The sequence below is a fragment of the Tetrao urogallus genome (genome assembly GCF_951394365.1).
Source record: "Tetrao urogallus genome assembly, chromosome: 2".
In the NCBI taxonomy this organism is placed as follows: domain Eukaryota; kingdom Metazoa; phylum Chordata; class Aves; order Galliformes; family Phasianidae; genus Tetrao; species Tetrao urogallus.
The window spans coordinates 4059587-4080336 of NC_136814.1; the positions used below are offsets into that span (position 1 = coordinate 4059587).

The following is a 20750-nucleotide window of genomic DNA, read 5'->3' on the forward strand; positions in this document are numbered from 1 at the left end:
GGTACACAGCACTGACAGCAGATTTAATCCAGCAATACATACCAAAAAAAATGCCCTAATTGGGGCTGAATCTGCATTTCTCACTTACTGTAGTCAGTGGTGGCACAAGCCCAGAAAATTATGATTTGGCATAAACAGCAGAATTCAAATGGCAGGAAAAAAAGCAGTGGTAAGGTCAACATACAGGTAGACATCAATAGATTGATGACATCAGCCAGAGAAACTTGCAGCTGTGCCTGGTGTGCACTGCTGACAGCAGAGCAGATAGACTAGTTTTTTCTTCTCCAATTTTTAAAGACCTTGATGGCTTGAATCCCAAAACAACAGCAAGGCTGTTGATATGTGATATGTGCAAACATATCATAAAAGATAACAAAACAAAACAAAAACCAACTCATTGCTCCAAGCTGCAGGTATTGAGATACGTAACATTGTGGAAACTAAAAAAAAATAATAAATTACTTCATTGTTTTCTTAAACTCTCTCAACAACACTGATGAGGCAAGCTCCCCTGAAATATAGTGACAGTAAATGTATGAAGTGCCTATACAGAAAAACTGTATGAAAGCAAAAGGAGAACTTCTGTGTCTGAAAGATTAGTGGAATCAGGGAGTCTCTATGTAATTCCTCTTCAGCATTTGCTCCACTAGCCAGAACATGATACAACAACAAAAACAGTCTGAATCTGTTCCAAAAAAACTGGAAATCCTATGCAAGGCAGTAAAGCAAATATTCACAGAATAAACACTGCTGACCAAAAAAGTATTAATTTGATTTCTATGCATCGAGAAACCCGATTTCTGAAAAAAATACAATTGATCTCATGATGAAGAAGGAAAAAACAGCATAATCACAAAATAGCTACTTAATAAGGCTTTCAAGCAGCAAAATCATGGCCATTGAGCTGATGCTTAATGGAATAGGAATTTTTTTAATTAATTCAGACAAAAAAGTAGATGTGAGAAAACTGCATTACCTTGCTTTGCGGACATGCAGCTGTGGGTGATGCTGATGTCTGGGGCACACAAGCAAAGTAAAGGTTTCATCCACTGCTGAACCCGGAGCAGTCATCATCTTTTCAAAGACACCATCCAAGCCTGGCTCTGTGAATGACAAAAATCCATTAGCAGTAATAATGAAGTTTCATTATTTAAACTTTTAAATTATCAGGAGAGTCATTAGAGGAAAATGAATTTTCGAACTTAAACAGTAATGCTCTCAATCTTTTAAGTAGTGAGACGGTAATGTCAGTAGTATGAGCATGTCAAAGCATTGTTACTGGATTAATTTGAGGATTATTCTGCTAGTTCTCCTAGTTCCTCTACATAACCAACGTCTTTTTCTACAGTATTTTGTAGTAGACAGAAGTGGGAGCCAGCCATTAAGTGGGTGCTTAGCTTAACAGTCTGAATTCAGGGCTGAAATTCCAAGTCAGATGCTGCTCTCAGATGCTGAGTAAGATGTGCATCTTCTCATCTTTTGTACCTCTGCTCCAAAAGAATCCTAGCTTCCTTCCACACCCCCAGCATGCCTTCTGTTCCCTACCAGTGAATCCTCTCCTCTTGTTGGACTCAGCTAAGTGAGAGAAAGTACCTGATGGGACTGGCTCAGACATAAAGGTGTGACACCAGACAGACAAATGTAGCTCATTCATTCATATACATATGAATGAATACATCTACACATGACTCGTTAGTCATTGCCTGCGTGCACCAAGGGGTAAATATCATTAACTGCCTGCTACAGAGCAAGCACTGACTCTTGACTCCACTCAGCCATAAGTATTCGCTGAACTTGTGGGAATTTATTTCTAAGATCACTTTGAAGCCCCATCCATTAAAGACTGCTGAATGAAACATGCTACTACATAAACCACTTTTACTAGGAAGGTCCATTAGAGGATACTTTAGGATTATGGCTTCTGCATGTCTAGAAAATGGTAACTGCTTTCAATATATATTAAAAAAAAAAATAAAATAAAAACAAAACAAAAAAAAAAAGCCGAACACCACAGTCCACCAACACAGCATAGTAGTGGTAATTAGTTGTCATTATTTTAAGTCTACAATGGTATTAAGTTCTTACCTAAATTCTCATCAGCTGGTATGAAGAGAAGTATAAACTGCAGTTCTGGTATTGCAATAAAAGCTCTCCTGGACAAATAACATAACTGTATTCAGTCTTTCATAGCTACATCAACTCATCAGCTAGTCTTTTAACACGTAAAATTTTTTCTCCAGTGTCTCTAATCTTCCCCTCATGAGCCCACATGGCTCAAAAATTGAAGCATTTCATTTAACACAAGTAATATGACAAGAAAATCACCTGGGCATTTTTACTGTTCCTTTCTACCCTATTTCTCTATTTTCTAATCTTCAGATTTCAAATACCCTCCTTCTTATATCAGTTCCACCATAGTGAAAACAAATACAGATGCCAGGTCTGTACTGGCAAATCTCTGAGGTGGCACCAGGATGAGCTGCCGTGTCACAACAAAGTTTCCAAATTCCACAGCATCAGCCCCAAATGCAATTCACTCCCATTATGTAGGTAGGTTCTAAGCTGTACCAAATCACCTAATCCCTGAGTACTGAGCTAACACATCATACATTGTGCTGTTTGAACCGAATAGTTTGTAAATTCACTGTGTAATTCTAGCAGGCAATTGTAGCTGGCAAATGAGCTAAAGATGATCTGGGAAGAACCATACCCCAGAAACATCTATAGCTTTTGAAGCTTCATGCTCAATCATGGAAGTTTAGAGTGGAAATTTAGAAAAGAAAAAAATAAGTAAATCCAATGAGTCTTGCAACTGCAATACTGATAGCAAACAGTGGGAGCAGATTGCACATGCTTCACTACAGAAACTTATATATTAACTCACCTGATGATTTCTTGGGAACACCCAGCTGCATATTCCTCTTTGGCCACAAACAGATGCATGAACAGAGTGTTCAAAGGCTACAATATGAAGAATGAGAACCTAAATACCATGCATTTCATATTTATCGTCTACCCAGGTGTTAATATGTACATTTCCAATATCTCTGACCTGCCCTCAAAGTGCACGTATGAGTAATTCATTGCCTTCAAAGCACATGCTCTACAAATAAAGGATGGTTTTAATATTATGATTTTTGCTTATGCAAAATTTTAGAATCTGATTCATGCTCAAGCTTACTGTTAGAATATACAGTATGTTAGAATGTATTTTAGATACAATACATCTTTTTAAAAAATTTATAACTTTTTTTTTGTGTCAATAACATTTTACATGAACCACAACAATCAACAACTCAATCTGAATGTTTATTTAATGAAGACATTCTTTCGTTTCTTGCCAGGTTTAAAGAAAGAAAAGAAAGACCTCACAACTAAAACTGTTTTTCCCTTAGAGGATAGGGAAGAATTACAAAGTCTCTGCAGTGCACTGTTTTGATGTTTTTTTTGATGTTTTTTGATGTGCAGTGCACATTTGAATATCCAGGCAGAAACGGAACTGACTAAAAGATGCCTTTTTCCTATTTGCCAGTTTGCCTGCAAAACACATTGGAGAAAAGGAATCTCATCAGAACACGTACGATTGTTTTGCCAGTGCTGAAGCACAAAATATCCACTGAATCTTCTGCATAGATTTTAGAAAATCTGTCTTCTAGAAAAACAAGGGTTGTTCTGCTCCTCATCAGTATTCTGAAGCATCTTCCACTTCTGTTTATAAGCAGTAACTGCTAACATGCCAAAGCTTTTTTTGGTTTGTTCCTTTTCTCATTGTACACCTCTGCATTCTGAAGTCAGCTGCAGTTTTCCTACAAGAGATATTATCAAGTAGGCAGCCCGAGGAAGGGCGAGCAGAGCCAGCAGCGCAGTGTAACACAACAGGGGCAGCTGTGCAGTGAATGAAGTGGTTGTGTCTGCAAAGAACAGTACACAAAGTACTGTTCAAATGACAAAGAAAACAGATTACAAGAAAATTGTGTGGGTTTATTTTTTCCTTTACTCCTATATAAGATGTAATAATTGTTTCTTTTAACAGCAAATGCAGCAGTTTTAAATATAATCACTGTATGTCAGTTTTTCTGCAAGCCATTGCTTAATAATGCCCAGAACAACACTGGAAAACTGATGAACTGTCTGGAGATGATTTCAGCACTGCCAATACTGGCTGCTAGCTTTTGAATGTTTATAGTCAACATTTTCTACCATTTCTCAGCAATCACAGGATGATCCAGTTCCTAGATGGACTGAAGGATGGACAGCATTCAAATGCAGAACCTCTAAGCACCTATTTCTAGTTGTACTAAAGGGTAATTCACAAACTTGACTGAGGAGCCTGTGTGAAAATGGGCACCATATAGAACAGAGTGCAGCCATCTCCACACCAACACTAAACAAGGTCACTCCACAATCAAGTCTCTCGCGTCAGCACAGTCCTGTACTCAGTGTGATTAACCATCCTTCAAAGGGCAATGTGCTCCCCATCCCTTATATTTGGATTCCATCTTGTAAAACAGCAAAAATTGATTCCAAAAGGTATGAAAAAGAGAACTTCAGTTCAGGAAGGGAACATCACAGACATCACAGCAAGGCCTCCTGCATAAAAGCTCTGCTAGACAGCACCAGAGCTGGGTAGGTTTTTGAATGAAAAATGATAACAACAGCAATAGCTCATGCTGCTCCCATTGACTGTGCAATACATTAGAGATGTTTTGCTCTTATCTGGCAAAGAACTTGCATTCCCTACTGGCCTCTGCCAGGATGACAGTTATCTTATGTCACTATAATGGCATAAGCACAGGTACTCATGAACTTCTTGATGGTTTACTAAGGAACCTGACCATCACCTTCCTCAGCTTGAATCATCAGCTCCACCAGAAAGAGATTTTAGATGCCTATGCATATTTCTTATAGATGAACTTTATCTGGGGAAAAAAAAAATCAACTAAAATAATACAATTTACTTACAGTGCATTTGTTGTTAACATAGTTTTTATTTAAGAATGATTCCCAGTCGGACTGATCAGTGATATTCCAATTTGGATAGTCGAGAAAGATGGCGTGGGCTATAGCCTCATTCTTCTCATTGCAGAGTGTCAGGGCAAAAGTTGATTTTTCTCTGTAAAAACAATTTCATTTTGCAGAATTTGAAGAAAGCGCATGGGAGATTTACACTTAACCATCAGGTTTTGTACATTTAACTATTCAGCAAAAGTGAGAGGGTTTTTTGTTTGTTGTTGTGTTTTTCATACGTGTGTATGTGAACAACTTCTTCAAAGACAAGACCCTTGCATGTCTCAGCTCTTGAAATATACATGCAATTAACAAAATTCTTCAGTATTTCTACAGTGTTTACAAATGTTTGTGGTTTGTGCCTTCACATCACTGGCATTTTTGCAGAGGAAGGGACCTCTTTATAAAGTAAGTTTTGTACTATTTTCTCCTTCTCTTCAAATTTTCATCCCTTTCCCTCCCTAATAAATTATTGTTTGGAAATGGAAAAAGGAAAAATCACTGGAAATATTACTGAAGAGCTTCAGTCATCTTTCTTTCTCTCTGTTTTCAAGTTTCCCACACCCAAGCTCTACATGTGTATGTACTCACCTACAATGAGTAACACTACTGTTTATAACTCAGCTTGTTATAATGTCACCATGCTTAAAAGTGCTGCAAGGGTCAGGCTCAATCAAACTTTATTACCCACATCCTACCTTGGACATTACTGTTTCAATTTCACAGTTATTTGATTCTGTTACTATAACAGCTCACATGATTTTTCAAATCCTGCATTTAATGGCTGTTTACAAAGGTGGATAGTGATAGGACAAGGAGGAATGGTTTTAACCTGAGACAGGGGAGGTTTAGGTTGGATATCAGGAGGAAGTTTTTCACACAGAGGGTGGTGAGGCACTGGAACAGGCTGCCCAAGGAGGCTGTGGATGCCCCATCCCTGCAGGCATTCAAGGCCAGGCTGGATGTAGCTCTGGGCAGCCTGGGCTGCTGGTTGGTGACCCTGCACACAGCAGGGGGTTGGAACTGGATGTGGTCCTTTGCAACGCAGGCCATTCTATGATTTATTCTATGATTCTATGAATTACTACATATTTAGCATCTAAGTGTTTTGTCTTCTTCATATTTTTCTTCATACATCTGTTTTTCCTCAGATAGTTGGTATCTGAGGTATTTGGACAAGTGGGAAAAGCCTGCATGGCCTAGTGGTATTTCACACATTTTGTCTCTATCTGTCATTCATCACATCATAGAAAGCTGAAATGATCAACACTTTCTGTGTTAGCTCCAGTAACAGAAGACTTCTGCCACCAGCCACTTCTCTGAAGGTTTTGCCATGGAAGCAGCAGGATACAGATACACAATATCCTCCATCCATGTGATGGCAGCTGGCGGGCAGGAAAGGTTCCCTTTCAGTAGTGAAAAAAAGACAAAGATTTAGATATACACAAGAAAAGAAAAGAGAAAAACTGTGACCAAAAAGTGATTAAAACCCCTACTCCATGCCCTCTGTTCTACCACTCTGCAGTGGACAAAAAGGAATCCATTAGATGGCGCCAGGTGCTGACAGCTCCTGCTGGATCCTCCTGGTTTCACCTGATAGTAGCCAAGAATATTTCATCCTAACTTTAATAAAGAGGAAGTTGTGTGAAGCCAAATCCTCTCCACTGTACCGACTGCGGGGATTCAAGCTTGCACAAAGTCTTGCACGTGTGAAGCAGAAAAGAGGTGAAAGCAGATTTCCTTTTCCCTTTTTGTGAAGTGCACGAGCAGTCATTACGCCACACCACATCAAAGCTCAAAGAGCTTTCTGGCATATTGAATAGAACGGAATTCCTTCAAGTTTCCTGCGAGAACAGCAAGACAAGCCCCAAAAGCACAGGTACTTACAAAAGGTACGCCACATCAATCCTTCCAAAAATGTCTTCTGTGAAACGGGTGAAGAGGCTGGCAAAAGCAGAAGCATCGTGTGCCTCTGTTCTTCTGGGACGGACCACTTCTGTACGTCCTCTCAAAGAGGTTATCGTCGTCATCTCGGCAACTGCAACAAAAAGAAGGAAAACACTGCTGGTTCTGGCAGACCCTGCCGCAATCACACAGTGCCACAATCGTTAAGGCGGGAAAAGACCGCTAAGATCAGCAGGTCCAACCGCCAGCCCAGCCGCACCGCTCCATCCGTGTCCTCCGAGCCGCAAGGGGGCGCCATTCGCGGACTAAGCCGGAGGGGAAAGAGGAGCCTGAGGGTCTGCAGGCCGCGCCCGGCACTCACCGCTCCGTTATCCGGCAACGCGGAGCGGCGACAGACGGCGCTAAGCTGCGCTCGGCCCCGCTCGGCCCCGCTCGGCACCGCCGCTACCGGGACGCGCTGCCGTTACTACGGCAACCGCGCGCGCCGGCGCTACGTGAGGTCACAGGTCGCTGGGCGGAGCCGGAGCGGAGAGACGACAAGATGGCGTCTACGGCGGCCGGCAAGCAGCGCATCCCCAAAGTGGCCAAGGTGGGCGGCGGTGGCGGTTGTGGCCGCTGTGTGGGTGCTGCGGGGTTGTGTGAGGGCGAGGCGGGGTGTGTGGATGGAGCGGGTGGCTGCCCTGGGCCCTGCGCTTCTCTGGGTCTTGGAGCGGCCTGGTGGGGAGGCTCCCAGTGAGAGGTCTGGAGCGCAAGTGTGATGGGGAGCGGCTGAGGAACCGGGGCTGTTCGGTCTGGAGAAGAGGAGGCTCAGGGCAGACCTCGTGGCTCTGCAACCCCCTGAAAGGAGGCTGTGTGAGGCGGGGTCGGCCTCTGCTGGCAGGGAACGGCCATAGGACGAGAGGGGATGGCCTCACGTTGTGCCAGGGGAGGTTCGGGTTGGCTGCTAGGAACAATTCCTTCTCCAGAAGTGATTCTGCACTGACACAGCTGCCCAGGGAGCGGTGGGGTCACCTGGAGGAGTCCCAGAGCCGTGGGATGTGGCACTGAGGGATGTGGGCAGTGGGAACAGTGGGGATGGGTTGGTGGTTAAGCTTGGTGATCTTATTGTTTATTTCCAATCTTAACGATTCTATGGTTCTCAGTGAGCTTCCTGATCTCCTGATGCTGACCTCACTGTTACTGGGCAGTTACTGTGGTGCCTGTCCTTTCTCTCAGGAGCCTCCAAGTCATTTTTCAGTAGATGCTTCACGTGGGAAGCCGCTGGACCAAACTCATCCTGATGGGTTTTTTAGTTTTGCATTGAAAAGGGAAAGCAAACCAAATGCCCTTGCTTTACAGGTGAAAAACAAAGCGCCTGCAGAAGTTCAGATCACAGCAGAGCAGCTTTTAAGAGAAGCAAAGGAGAGAGAGCTCGAGCTTCTTCCACCACCTCCTCAGCAGAAGATCACAGATGTTGAAGAGCTAAATGACTATAAGCTACGGAAAAGGAAGGTAAAGGGGAAAAAAAACCCAAGTTTTACCCTTCTATAAAGTGCTAAAATCCGATATTTTCTAATATAAACAAGGTGTTCTTTGTGTTATTACTTGCTCAGTTTTTAGGTTAATAATTCTTAAAAAAACCCACAATTTTCATAGAAAATGTGTTATTTTCATGCAAAAAGCAAGTTATAAAAGTATGTTGTTTAACAAAACTTGGTAATACGCATCATATCAGATCTCTGCATTCAGTATGTTTGGGGCATTGCAACGGTAATTACATGCATGATTTATATGCAGTTTCTTACTCACCACTGATATTGTGCCAGTATGACACAACATCAGCAGTCTTTGCTGATGCTGGTAGTTTTTCCATCTTAACTGTTTACAATTAAAAAGGCATAGAACCATACTACTTTTGCAAATGTTACTTCTGTCCTTGTTGTTATGCTTTGTGGGGCACACATTAGAAAAAATTTCTACACTAGATGTGTTTATGGTTTGGTGATTGTCTAGAAAAAAAAAAAAACCAAAAAAAAAAACAAACCCCACAACATTCTACCTGTGAAATTTCAGATAGATATTTATATTTTCCTTTCTTTAAATAAGAGCTGCTTTGTGCAAACTTAACTACAGTTTTCTTCTGCATTTTTCTTCAATAATTTCTGTCCTGGATCAAAAGAAAGTAAAGCAAGTGTATTCTTAACGGTGAGCTTGAAATGTTTTCAACTAGAATTACTCAGTTATTTTTCAGATACAGCCAATATCTAAAGAAAGGTTGTTGTTGTTCTTAAGGTTATTTTTTAATCTCTTGTATGGATGGCAAGCCACTGCGTGTTACCTTTGTTAAACCATATTTGACTGTGATTTATGTATTGATAGTATTGATCCTGACAGCCAAATGCAACACTGGAGATACTGTCACCATTGCACTGAACAGTGAAAATTGCCTTGGACATTTGATGCCAGAATATTAAATCCAGGGAATAATCATAAGATTAAAGAAAACCATAGAATGTTGCACACACGTCAGAGTAAACTCCTGCTGGTGCATACCGATATATTCAGGATTGTACAATGATAAGATTCCATCTTTCCAGCTATTGCTATTGAAACAGTTAATCAGGAGACTGGAAAAAAATTGTAAATAAGAAAGTAGTTTTAGTATAGTTGGTTATTATCTGTATGGGAACTGCTGAGCCACAGCCTGAACCTCTGATTGATCACCTGAGGCGAGCACTGAGTCAGCCAGAGGAGCACAGCTGAAGGCAATTCACCTGTGCTGCTGGAAGGGTAGAGCCTGGCTGCACCCCTCCTAGACCTATTTAAGAGCTGGTTTACCAGTGGGGAAGGAGCTCTTCTGGAGATTTGGCTCTGCTGGTGTTTTGTGGGTGAGCCCAGGATAGGGGTAAGCCTTCTATTTATTCTCCTTTGTTATCATAGTCTGCTTTGCCTAACTCTCTTGTTTATTTTGTGATTATAACATCCTGATATTCTTTGATTATACATTATCCCATTAGTATTCCAGGTATCCACTTGCAGAAACTCGAATGTACTCCTTATCTGTATGACAGTCAACATTTCTAGCTGCTCTGCTATGCAGTTTTTAGAAAGTGTTGTATTGAGTAGCTATTGTTACTACAACATGTAACACATAATTCTTCTAATAGCCTGTAAATTGTTTATGTGAAGATTAGTCTGCACTGAGGATGTTTGTACTTACAGAAATAACTTTCTCCTCAGACTTTCGAAGATAACATAAGAAAAAACAGAACTGTTATCAGCAACTGGATAAAGTACGCGCAATGGGAAGAAAGCTTAAAAGAAATACAGAGGTAACTATGTTATGGCTGTAGATCTCTTATAAACCTCTTAAGACACAGGCTGACAAACTCTGTCAGTGTTTCGGAGGCACGTTAATAAGCACGGCTTCTCTTTCCAGGGCCCGTTCCATTTACGAGCGTGCCTTAGATGTAGACTACAGAAATGTCACCCTTTGGCTGAAATATGCAGAAATGGAGATGAAGAACCGCCAGGTTAATCATGCCCGAAACATTTGGGATCGAGCTATTACCACCCTCCCCAGGGTGAACCAATTCTGGTATGTTTACAGAGAATGGAGCATTGCTTTTACCCCAGAGAGGATTGGTCATTTGTATATCTCTATCACTAGAAGTGTATTGTATTCTCTTTCTGCAGATCTTTAGGCTGATTCCCAAGAATGTAAAAGCTTAATTTTTGAAAGGTTGTGTAGTTATGGGATGAGAAGGCTGTTGCAGAGAAGGATGTTTGTGTATGTGCGTGCTGCCAGTTACAGCAGTACCTACAGGCATTTCTGGAGCATATTCTGGGAAATACATGGTAGAAGTGCCAGTGATGCTCTTATTAAGCACTTGAAAAATCATTGTAATTTGTATTTACTAAGTGCTTGTAAACACTAGATCTTGTTTTCTAAGGTATAAGTACACTTACATGGAAGAGATGCTGGGGAACGTTGCTGGATCACGTCAGGTGTTTGAACGCTGGATGGAATGGCAACCAGAGGAGCAAGCTTGGCATTCCTATATTAACTTTGAGCTGAGATACAAGGAGGTGGATAGGGCACGTACCATATATGAAAGATATATCCTTTTTAGTGCGTTGGGACTCCTAGCCAAACTGAGGCGTGAACTCTTCCTTTTGCCCCTACTCTACACCAGCTCCTTTTTACTGTGATGTGCTGGGAGTGAGCCACCATACTGAGAGCCAGCAGTAGGTCTTAAACATGTGTTTAAACAGGTGTCTCCAAGTGCAGTTAAATGTACAGATCCCGCTACAACAGGGAGCACTTAGCAGCACCACTGCCTCTAGATTATTTTGTAGGCATAATTTGTTCCAGTTTTCTCCTTCCTAGCCTTCTGCCTGACTCTTGCCTGACTTCTATTCCTTTTATTAAAATTTGGGTTCACATGTATGGGAACTGCTGAGTTGCCAGCCTGAACCTCTGATTGATCACCTGAGGCGAGCCATGAGTCAGCCAGAGGAGCAAAGGTGAAGGCAATTCACCCGTGCTGCTGGAAGGGCTGGAGCCTGGCTGCACCCCTCCTAGACCTATTGAAGAGCTGGCTGCCAGTGGGGAAGGAGCTCTGCTGGAGATTGGCTCTGCTGGTGTTTTGTGGGTGAGCCCAGGATAGGGGTAAGCCTTCTATTTATTCTCCTTTGTTATCATAGTCTGCTTTGCCTAGCTCTCTTGTTTATTTTGTGTTTATAACATCCTACTATTCTTTGATTGTACATCACAGTACTCAATGTGGTACCTTTGCATGGCTGGAGGTGCTTAATGTCTCCTTCCCAGTTGTGTACTTGCATATGTTGTTTTTAGGAGTTGTCTTGTCTGTGCTCACTGGGAAGGATGTGATCTGAGAGATTCAATTCAACTCCTAGTGTTTCTTTAACAAAGCTCTACTCGTTATTGTCCATCCTGATGTGAAGAACTGGATCAAGTATGCCCGCTTTGAAGAGAAGCACTGTTATTTTGCTCATGCAAGGAAAGTATACGAGCGGGCAGTGGAGTTCTTTGGAGAGGAGCATATGGATGAGCACTTGTATGTGGCTTTTGCGAAGTTTGAAGAGAACCAGAAAGAAGTAAGGTTTTCTTACATCAGGCTGATACTAACCACCTCCATAAGATTTCTTTCTCAGTGTCAAACTCAAGGTCTCTTAACATGCACTTCAATACTTGTGTTTTCCAACAGCATTGTAGTCTGAGTTAAGGAATCAATCTTTTGCTTAGCTTACATTTGGCTTTTGGTGACCTTGAGGAAATATGTTCTAAGAAAAATAAGTGCTAAATCTCCCAAGGCTCAGAGTAGTGCCATTCAATCTCATAGTGTCCTATAGTATGAGACTGTAGATGAATTGCATGCATAATACAAAATAAAAGCTCTGTTAGCCATAATTTTGCAATTAAGCAATTTAGACCATTCTGTGAACCCCGAACTACAGACTCATTAAAATACTTTAATTATTCCAAACCTTTAAATGAGTCATAGTAAATTTTGGTATTAACAGATTTTTCTTCTTTGTTTGTTTCTCTTCAGTATTACCCTCCAGGGAGATCTGTGTTAGTCCTGTCCTAAAAAGATCATTTGCATTAAACATTGTAAAAGATCAGTGAGATACGTTATGAGATAGTAGTTGCATTCCAAATACAATTCAAATAATATTTAATATTTTCAGTTTGAAAGAGTAAGGGTGATCTACAAGTATGCCTTGGATAGAATTCCAAAACAGGATGCCCAGAATCTCTTCAAAAATTACACCATTTTTGAGAAGAAGTTTGGAGACAGAAGGGGTATTGAAGACATCATTGTCAGCAAGAGAAGATTCCAGTATGAAGAGGAAGTGAAGGTATGTATTAGAAATGTTCTCTGGGCTCATCGTGGAAGTGAAGACACTTTAACCCACCTCCCTTCCAAAGCTCTAGCTTAAGCATACTTGAGGCAGTTTTTGCTGGTATTGCAGTGACTAGTTCTAATGGGGAAATTCTGAATAAAAACTAAATAAAGGAAAAAGTATTGTAATTTGCAGTTAATTAAGTTTCTTTCCCATTTCTCTACTCCCATCTTTCTGGAAGGCAAATCCGCATAATTATGATGCGTGGTTTGACTATTTGAGGTTAGTTGAAAGTGATGCTGATGCAGAGACTGTCCGAGAAGTGTATGAAAGAGCCATTGCTAACGTTCCCCCAATCCAAGAGAAGAGATACTGGAAGAGATACATCTATCTTTGGATTAACTATGCCTTATATGAAGAGCTGGAGGCAAAGGCAAGTAGGAAGAACTCACTTTTTTTCTTTCTGAAGTGCTTTTCTTACACAAAGTAGCTACAGGTACCTGTAGAGATCTGAGAGCAGCAACAACAATCTGATTTGTTTTATGTCATTAGCCACAGGGTTTGCTATTTCAGCATTTGCCCCCTATAATACAGTTCAATTTGTGTGAAATAGTCCTTCCCTTGTATGAGGAGAAAAGCATTTGTTTTGCCCCACCCCAGTGCATGTAGAAACTGACTGATAAAAGCAAAACCAGCTCTTTCTAGCTCCATCTGAATTTCCTTTTCCAGACTGTTGCCTGAACTTGTGCCAATACTGGTACAAATGATATAAATAGTGTAGGTATTTCTTCTGGCTTTTATCAGTTAGGTAGCACAGTATTACAGATACAGCAGCAGTACAAGTAGCATAACAGAACTATTGGTGAAGCTGTTCTGTGAAGCAGTCAAGTTCTTGGTACAGTTACCTTCTGAGGCTTTGTGGTGTTACCAGTCCTGTCTCACAGCTGCATTTGATGTCATAAAGTCATAGTTCATTATAGCTGTTCAGTGTCCTGGAAAAGAAAAAAAAAAAAACACCTTTTTTTGCCCTAACTGACAGCACTGATGGTTTTATTGGCTCATTCTTAATGAGGTTTTTTTTTTTTCTTCAAAAAAGACCATCATTGACCCTCAGAATTTACCATCTTTGAATTGTGCATACACATGCATACATACATAGTTTTAGGCAAACATGATTCTAAACTCCTGTACTTAAAAAATACTGTTCTACAGTGTGACAATCGTTGTGCAATTCAAAATGGTGTCATTACTGTAGTGTAATCTGAGTAGTGAATGAAGAACTTGACTTTTTGTTTAATTTTGCCTTTTCTTTCAGGATCCAGAGCGAACCAGGCAAGTTTATCAGGCCTGTATTGAGCTCCTTCCACACAAGAAGGTATGGCTCCTCCAGCAGTTCATATAAAGGCTCATGTTGTAAACTGTAAAATCAGATTCCTTAGTTTCTCTCTCAATTCACTGGTTCAGAAGCCCCTTAAATTGTCTTTAGTTAAGCGCGGGGAGGGCTGCAAGGCTGAGATGCAAAGGCCTCTCCAAAAAGCTGCTGATGCATTATTGCATAGCTGCTCACAAGCAAGGGAGTTGCTTATCCAAGATTTATGGGGACTCTCTTCTACTTTCGCAAAGTTGATCTTCTGAAATTGGTTGTGCTTTCCCTGTAAGCTGAGGAATTAGAGAACTGCAATTTGCGTAGTCAATGGGAAACAGCAGGCCACACATCAATGTCAGATTTCCTTGTATAGACATGAAACCAGTGTTTGATCAGCATTTCCAAATCACCAGGAGTGCTATAAAAAGCTGAAACACCACCTACACAGAGAATAATTTAGTACTGTTTAATAGTAGAGAACATCTTCTCTCTTCTTTCCCTTGTTTGTTTTCCTTCTTAGAAAGGCTGATCCTTTCCTAGCTGTTCTCAGCCTCGTTGCCTGTAGTCTCTATAAAATATTTGTTACTCAATTTTACAGAAGGTTGCTGCCTTTTATAGTAACTTTGTAGTTGATTGCATGGTCCCCACTGAGGAAGGTGCATTTCATAAACTGTTGTGAGGGTGTATATCCCCCATAGCTGATGGAGTCAGCCAATCAGTTGATTGGTGAAATACTTTATTTGCTTGAAAAGATTTCTGTCCTGGCTGTTTTTATTTTGCTTCTATAGGGGAGTAAATTGCCTTGATGTAGAGGTTGCTTTGGGTCACAAATTCTCACTTTTCCAACAGAAAAACACTGAAGTCAAACACAACTAACTGCAGTATTGATAATGTGAGTTCATATGTGGATAGTGATGTTTTGTAAAGAACACATGCAAAATTATTTACTGAGCTTCCAACCCATGCATCACGTTGTTCTTTTTCTTTCAGTTTACATTTGCCAAAATATGGCTGCTGTATGCACAGTTTGAAATAAGACAGAAAAATCTTCCACTTGCTAGAAGAGCTTTGGTAAGCTTTGGTTAATTCTGTAATTGATTTCCCTAACTAATATTAACTAGGGAATAGCATTAAAAGGTCTTAAAAATCGTCCTTTGTAAATTGCTGTTTTTAATCCACTTAAATAAAGCTTCCTAGAAATCTGCAGGGACCAGCATTTACTGTCATGTATGATTTAAGAAGCAGTTTAGCTTGGTATGATGAATTAGCCACAGACTGAGATGAATGCAGCTTTCCTGTTTCTGCTGGCAAAAGGTGCATCTAAATACAAGAGTACAAATCAGCTTAGTGCACTTAAAAGAATTCTAACTACTGCAGGTTTGTTTAAATGATACCTGTATTAGCAGTTGCTTTTTAAAAACCTAAATAGGAGTTTTTGATTCTTAGACATTCACACTTAATAACATTTGAGTCCCAGCTACTTGGTTGTTGATAGAAGCAATCATGGGGGGCTTTGTGCAGGTGCAGAAGCTTCTGTACAAATTTCCCTGCCATGTCAGAGAATGATGGAATATGTTTTGGCACCAGAAATTGTTTCCCTGCAGTTCAGATACTCTGAATAAGCTGAGTGACAGCAGCGGACTAAGTTTACCCTCCAACATGCTAGTAAAGCTGTGTTTGTTGAGCTGGACTCCTGCCCTTGCCCAGAAAAAAAGCAAAGCAGAGGGATTAAATGGGAAATCTTAAAATCTCCCTGCAGGAGAAGGCAACCCATCTGTCTTGAAACATGCTGTAGTTCTAGCTTGATTTGAAATACCCTCCTTCCATTCTAGAAAGGCTACTTTGGTCTCTGTTGAAATAGTTCCTTCAGTTTATTTTAGACTTGTCTTTTGCTGGTCTTTTTTCTATTGTTGTTTAATTTGGCAGTTTTTTGTAGTGTGTTACTTTGAATTATTTTTGAAACTAGATTTTGTAGATGAAGCCATAGTCTTTCTGTGAATTGGACCTAGATTTGGCAGGAAGTTACCTTGCTTTTGTTTGCTCTGAACCACCTCCAGCTTCGTTCCTGAGGAAGGGTATCTAGGCAGTGTGCTGTCATCATGCAGAAGAGGAAAGCTAGGCTACCTTGGTGATCTTAGACATCTCTTCAAATCTAAATGATTCTGGTATTCTCTATTGCAGATGTGCCCAGTCTTAACTATTACTTTGAAAGCTTCCCAAATCAGAAATCATGAATAGCTTTCTCCTGGTTTGGCACTTGTGGCTGAGGACAGGTAGTTTTCTGCAGATGCTGAAGCGTATCAAAGCAGCAGGATTTGTTTTTGATATTCTCTGTCCATCCCTTACTGTAAATCAGCAGGCAGTGTGGATAATGCTCCAGGAGGCGGTTTCTTTTGACTTTGTTTAACATCGTTTGGTAACTCCTCAACTGGAAGGCTGGTACAGACTGCTAGTGTGTTTTCTTCATCTTCTGATGCAAGATGAAGTGTGTGTTTGTTGAGCCATGGTGAGTCCCAACTCATGAGAAATTATTGTTATTTAAAAGTAAAACAAGTTAGAAAGTTTTCTGCTTCACAGTTCTTGTTGATGCTTTATGGATGCTTCCCTCATTTGCAGACATCGATTGCATTTCATGCTGGTCCAACCTCTACTCAAAATAGCATTTTAGTTCAAATATTGAACAACAAAGTTATTTAGAAGTAGTGTTGGCTTTTGTTTCTTTTGCAAGATCTTTAAGTGGCTTGTGGTTTTCTTGTTTCTTAACAGGGAACATCCATAGGCAAATGTCCGAAAAACAAACTTTTCAAGGGTTATATTGAACTAGAGTTACAGTTGCGAGAATTTGATCGTTGTCGAAAGCTGTATGAGAAATTCCTGGAGTTTGCACCAGAAAACTGCACGTCGTGGATTAAATTTGCTGAACTAGAGACCATTCTTGGTGATATCGATAGAGCCCGTGCCATTTATGAACTGGCTATTAGCCAACCTCGACTGGACATGCCAGAGGTAAGGGGGAAGGTGCATTTCACATCTTACCGTAATTTTCAGATGTTTGACTAATTAAAATGTCAATAATCTAACAGCCCTAACAGATCTGCTCACAATAGTGGCCTAATCTGTCTCATTAATTGAGCATCTGTTCCTTAGCAGGATACGCAGGGCTATAAAACCCATGATAAAATGTGGCAGGAGATGCCCGCTTCCAAGTGTAAGCTAAACAGATTACGTGGACAAGATTTCATGTGACTTGGTCTTAATTAATACTTGGGTATCTGAAGTTCATTTTTACAAAGTTCGTATTTATCTGCACTCCTCTGTTAAAGAACTTCTTTGGCACAGTGTTGAACACAGAGCTGCTGGAGGCTGTGAACGTGTGGAGGGACTTCTGTTTTACAGGTTCTTTGGAAATCCTACATTGACTTTGAAATAGAGCAAGAAGAGTATGAGAAAACAAGAAACCTTTACCGCAGGTTGCTTCAGCGCACGCAACATGTCAAGGTATGGGTGGGCACCCAGAACACAGAACAGGGCTTGAATTGGATCCCTGCTGGGTGGAAAGATTTGACTGCTTTGATTGCCTAACTGTTAGGCTCTACTTGCAGACTATGATTCCATGACTTTGTGGAATTGACTGAAAACCAGAGTTCAGTCCCATGCTTTTGACCTTTTAGTAATGCAGGCATTTTTAACTTCTGTGTAACAACAGGTGTGTCATATTAAAGAAAGGAAAGCTTTGTAGAAGCTTTGCAAAGCAGCCCTCTTCTTGCTGAGCAGCTTTGGGGTTTAATTTGCTAAAATATTGCAAATACTCATTGTGATTATTGCTCCAGTGTAATTTGATGCTGTGATTTGACTAAGTTCAGACAGGTCTATCATAACCCAAAACAAGCAGTAGAAATTTGTTGAGATTGCTCCAGAAATATTCTTTCCTCTTAAAATGAGGCAAATCTCACATCCTTGAAACAAACGTGAATTTTTCCAGGCATTTGCTTATAAAAGCTCACTTTCGGTTTGTTTGTGGTTATTTTTTTTAGCTGCTTTGTTTTCTTTTATCACTTTATCACTCACCTATTCCGGGTGGAAGTTTCAGCTTGGTTTTTGATTGTTTCCAACACAGGTATGGATTAGCTTTGCACAGTTTGAGCTATCTGCAGGGAAAGAGGAGAGCTTGTCGAAGTGCCGGCAGATTTACGAAGAGGCTAATAAGGCAATGAGGAACTGTGAGGAGAAAGAGGAGAGAGTCATGCTTCTGGAATCTTGGAAGACCTTTGAAGAGGAGTTTGGAACTGATAGCACTAAAGAGAGGATAGAAAAACTTATGCCTGAAAAAATAAAGAAGAGGAGAAAACTGCAGGCTGAAGATGGGGTAAGAAGAAAAAAATATACAAGTAATCTTTCTGAAACCTTGGTGGCTCTCCACTGGGGTCTGGAGCTCCAAACTGGCTGTGGTGGGTGCTGTAACTGTGTACTGCTATTACTTCTGTAACTGAAGGAAAGTATTAGCAGAAGACACATCCTGCTGAGTTCCTTGCCCTTCGGTGGGGCAGGTGGGCAGTTGATTCAGAATGAAATACCAGTGCTCAAGGTAGTTTTAGACTAAACTTTTATTACCGTGTTGCACCCATTCAGCTTGTTGGTTTTAGCTGCTATGGGTGTCCTGACAAACATTGATTTTAATTTTATCTCATTTCTATGCTTATTAGAAAAACCTGCTAATAGCTAACATTAACATGCAAATTAAACCTGCTTTGTGGTGTTCTTTTTTTCTCCTTGTAGTCTGATGCTGGCTGGGAGGAATATTATGATTATATTTTCCCAGAAGATACTGCCAATCAGCCTAATCTCAAACTACTTGCTATGGCCAAACTCTGGAAGAAACAGCAACAGGAGAGTGAAGCTGCAGAAATGGATCCAGACAAAGACATTGATGAGAGCCAGTCTTAAAGTGTTGCCTTCCCTTGCTCCTTTTCTTGGGTGTTGTATGCTATTTTCAGGGGTGAGGAATAAACATTCTTGAAGGGCTATTTTTGACTTAAGACACCTTTTGGTTTGAGAAACAGCACCATGTTGGAGGTGATTCTTTTTAATAGACTCTTGATTGCCATCAACTGAAAGGAAATGTCACACAGTAAGCCTGGAATCCAAACCAGTGGTCTGAGAACTGTGAGAAGTGGATGGCAGCTCTTGTTTTTAGGGCAAGACCATCTGTTGTAAGGCTTCTGGAAAGCTTCGCAGTAGTGCTTAGGGATGTTAATATGTCAAGACAACAGGTCTACTTTCTTCAATGAGAAAGATGTCCTCAACCATTCCTGATTGATATTTTTCCAGTAATTCTGTAAGATATGTGTTGTTCATGAGGACAGTTGAACAAGTTGCAGTCAACTGGTTTTTGTTTTCAACTTCCAACCAAAGTAAGAAACCTCAGAAATCTGGTCAGGATGGACAAGAATAGAAGCTGAATACACTGAAACTAACCCACGAAAGACAGATGTGCAGAAATTGGTACCACACAGTTTGTCTATATTTTACTATTTGAATATATTGGCACCATATTTTATAGCAAACAATCTATTGGGGAATAAAGCAGAAGTGTAAACAGGCTGCTTGTTCTGCTTTTTGTACTTCACAGGGCAAAAAACATTGAGGGGAAGTTTTCTCATTCATACGTTCTTTATTTTTCCTCTTTTTTTCCTATTGTAACAAAAAAAAATGTTCTTGTTCCACTGCAGCTGCTGCCAGGAGAGAGCCAGAAAAGTCATGCAGGACCGCATGGCTCTGGGTGGTGGTCAGGAGCACAAGGGAGGGGAAAGAAAGAGCATATTTACCTGCAGGCTGACCATTCTGGTGAGGAATGGAAGAGGAAGCAGCTGGTATGGCTGGGGTTAAGTGGAGAAGCAGTGGGGTGAATGCGTCGAGCAAGGGAAGCATGGTGGGAATAAGGAACCTCAAAATGAAGGCAGAAGAATGCATTTGCTGGGTGTATGCCCACAATCATGGGAGCACCAAGAGAATGGAGTTGTGGCAGAGCTCTTTCAGTTCTCTTGGGTCGTTCGTTGCACTGGGTGCCTGTCTGAATTGCCTGCAGGACAAGTTCTATCTGTGCAATCCTCTCCTTAATCTGGTTTCCAGGCCTTCTATCCCTGTTTTGTCCCGTGTTTATTGGTCTTACTACTTAGCTGGCTGACACAGAACAAAAAAGTTGTTTATTGAGGAGTTTTGTCCTTGGGTTACTTGTTAATCTTTACTCTTCTGAATTAAAAATCAGAAATTTGTGTTTTCTGAGCAGCCGTATAAGTTTATGCATTCTCTCTTAAAGCCTGATAATTTTATGTGAATTTTGTTGTTTTATTTGTTTCCCTTGATAGCTGCAGTGCAACTGATGGTGTGATGCTGAAGTCTGCTGTATGTTTGCACCAGTTTTTCCTTAGCTTCCTAAAAGCTTGCCTGGTAACAGCGCTGATTCTTCATGACGGCTGATCAAATCACGTTGACGTACAAGATAAAAAATCTGATTTATCTAAATTTTAGCTTAATTTGTATGGCTTCCTATGCCTTCTGGGCTTAAATTTTGCAAGCATTTTGGTTTTTAATTCTTTCACTCAGAGCCAGCCGCTGTGGTCCT

General features: G+C 40.7%; 2 protein-coding genes across 2 annotated transcripts in view; one reads left to right on the forward strand and one right to left on the reverse strand.

Annotated features, from left to right (window-relative positions):
- The window catches only part of CFAP61 (cilia and flagella associated protein 61), a gene marked incomplete at its 3' end in the record, with an annotated part of 90990 nt that extends 83930 nt beyond the window's left edge, over positions 1–7060 (reverse strand). Inside the window, 5 exon segments of the mRNA XM_079532773.1 lie at positions 977–1103; positions 2086–2153; positions 2885–2961; positions 4963–5113; positions 6895–7060. Of these exon segments, the coding sequence (XP_079388899.1) occupies positions 977–1103; positions 2086–2153; positions 2885–2961; positions 4963–5113; positions 6895–7037 (566 nt within the window). The 5' untranslated portion in view covers positions 7038–7060.
- A 393-nt stretch (positions 7061–7453) lies between these two features.
- CRNKL1 (crooked neck pre-mRNA splicing factor 1) lies at positions 7454–19072 on the forward strand (the record flags this gene model as incomplete). Its single annotated transcript, XM_079532488.1, has 14 exons — positions 7454–7501; positions 8251–8403; positions 10132–10223; positions 10331–10489; positions 10845–11023; positions 11828–12012; positions 12607–12777; positions 13004–13195; positions 14078–14137; positions 15119–15199; positions 16895–17134; positions 17525–17626; positions 18246–18494; positions 18905–19072. The coding sequence occupies 14 exons, from the start codon at positions 7454–7456 to the stop codon at positions 19070–19072; spliced, it is 2079 nt and encodes a 692-aa protein (XP_079388614.1).
- Between the last annotated feature and the right edge of the window lie 1678 nt (positions 19073–20750).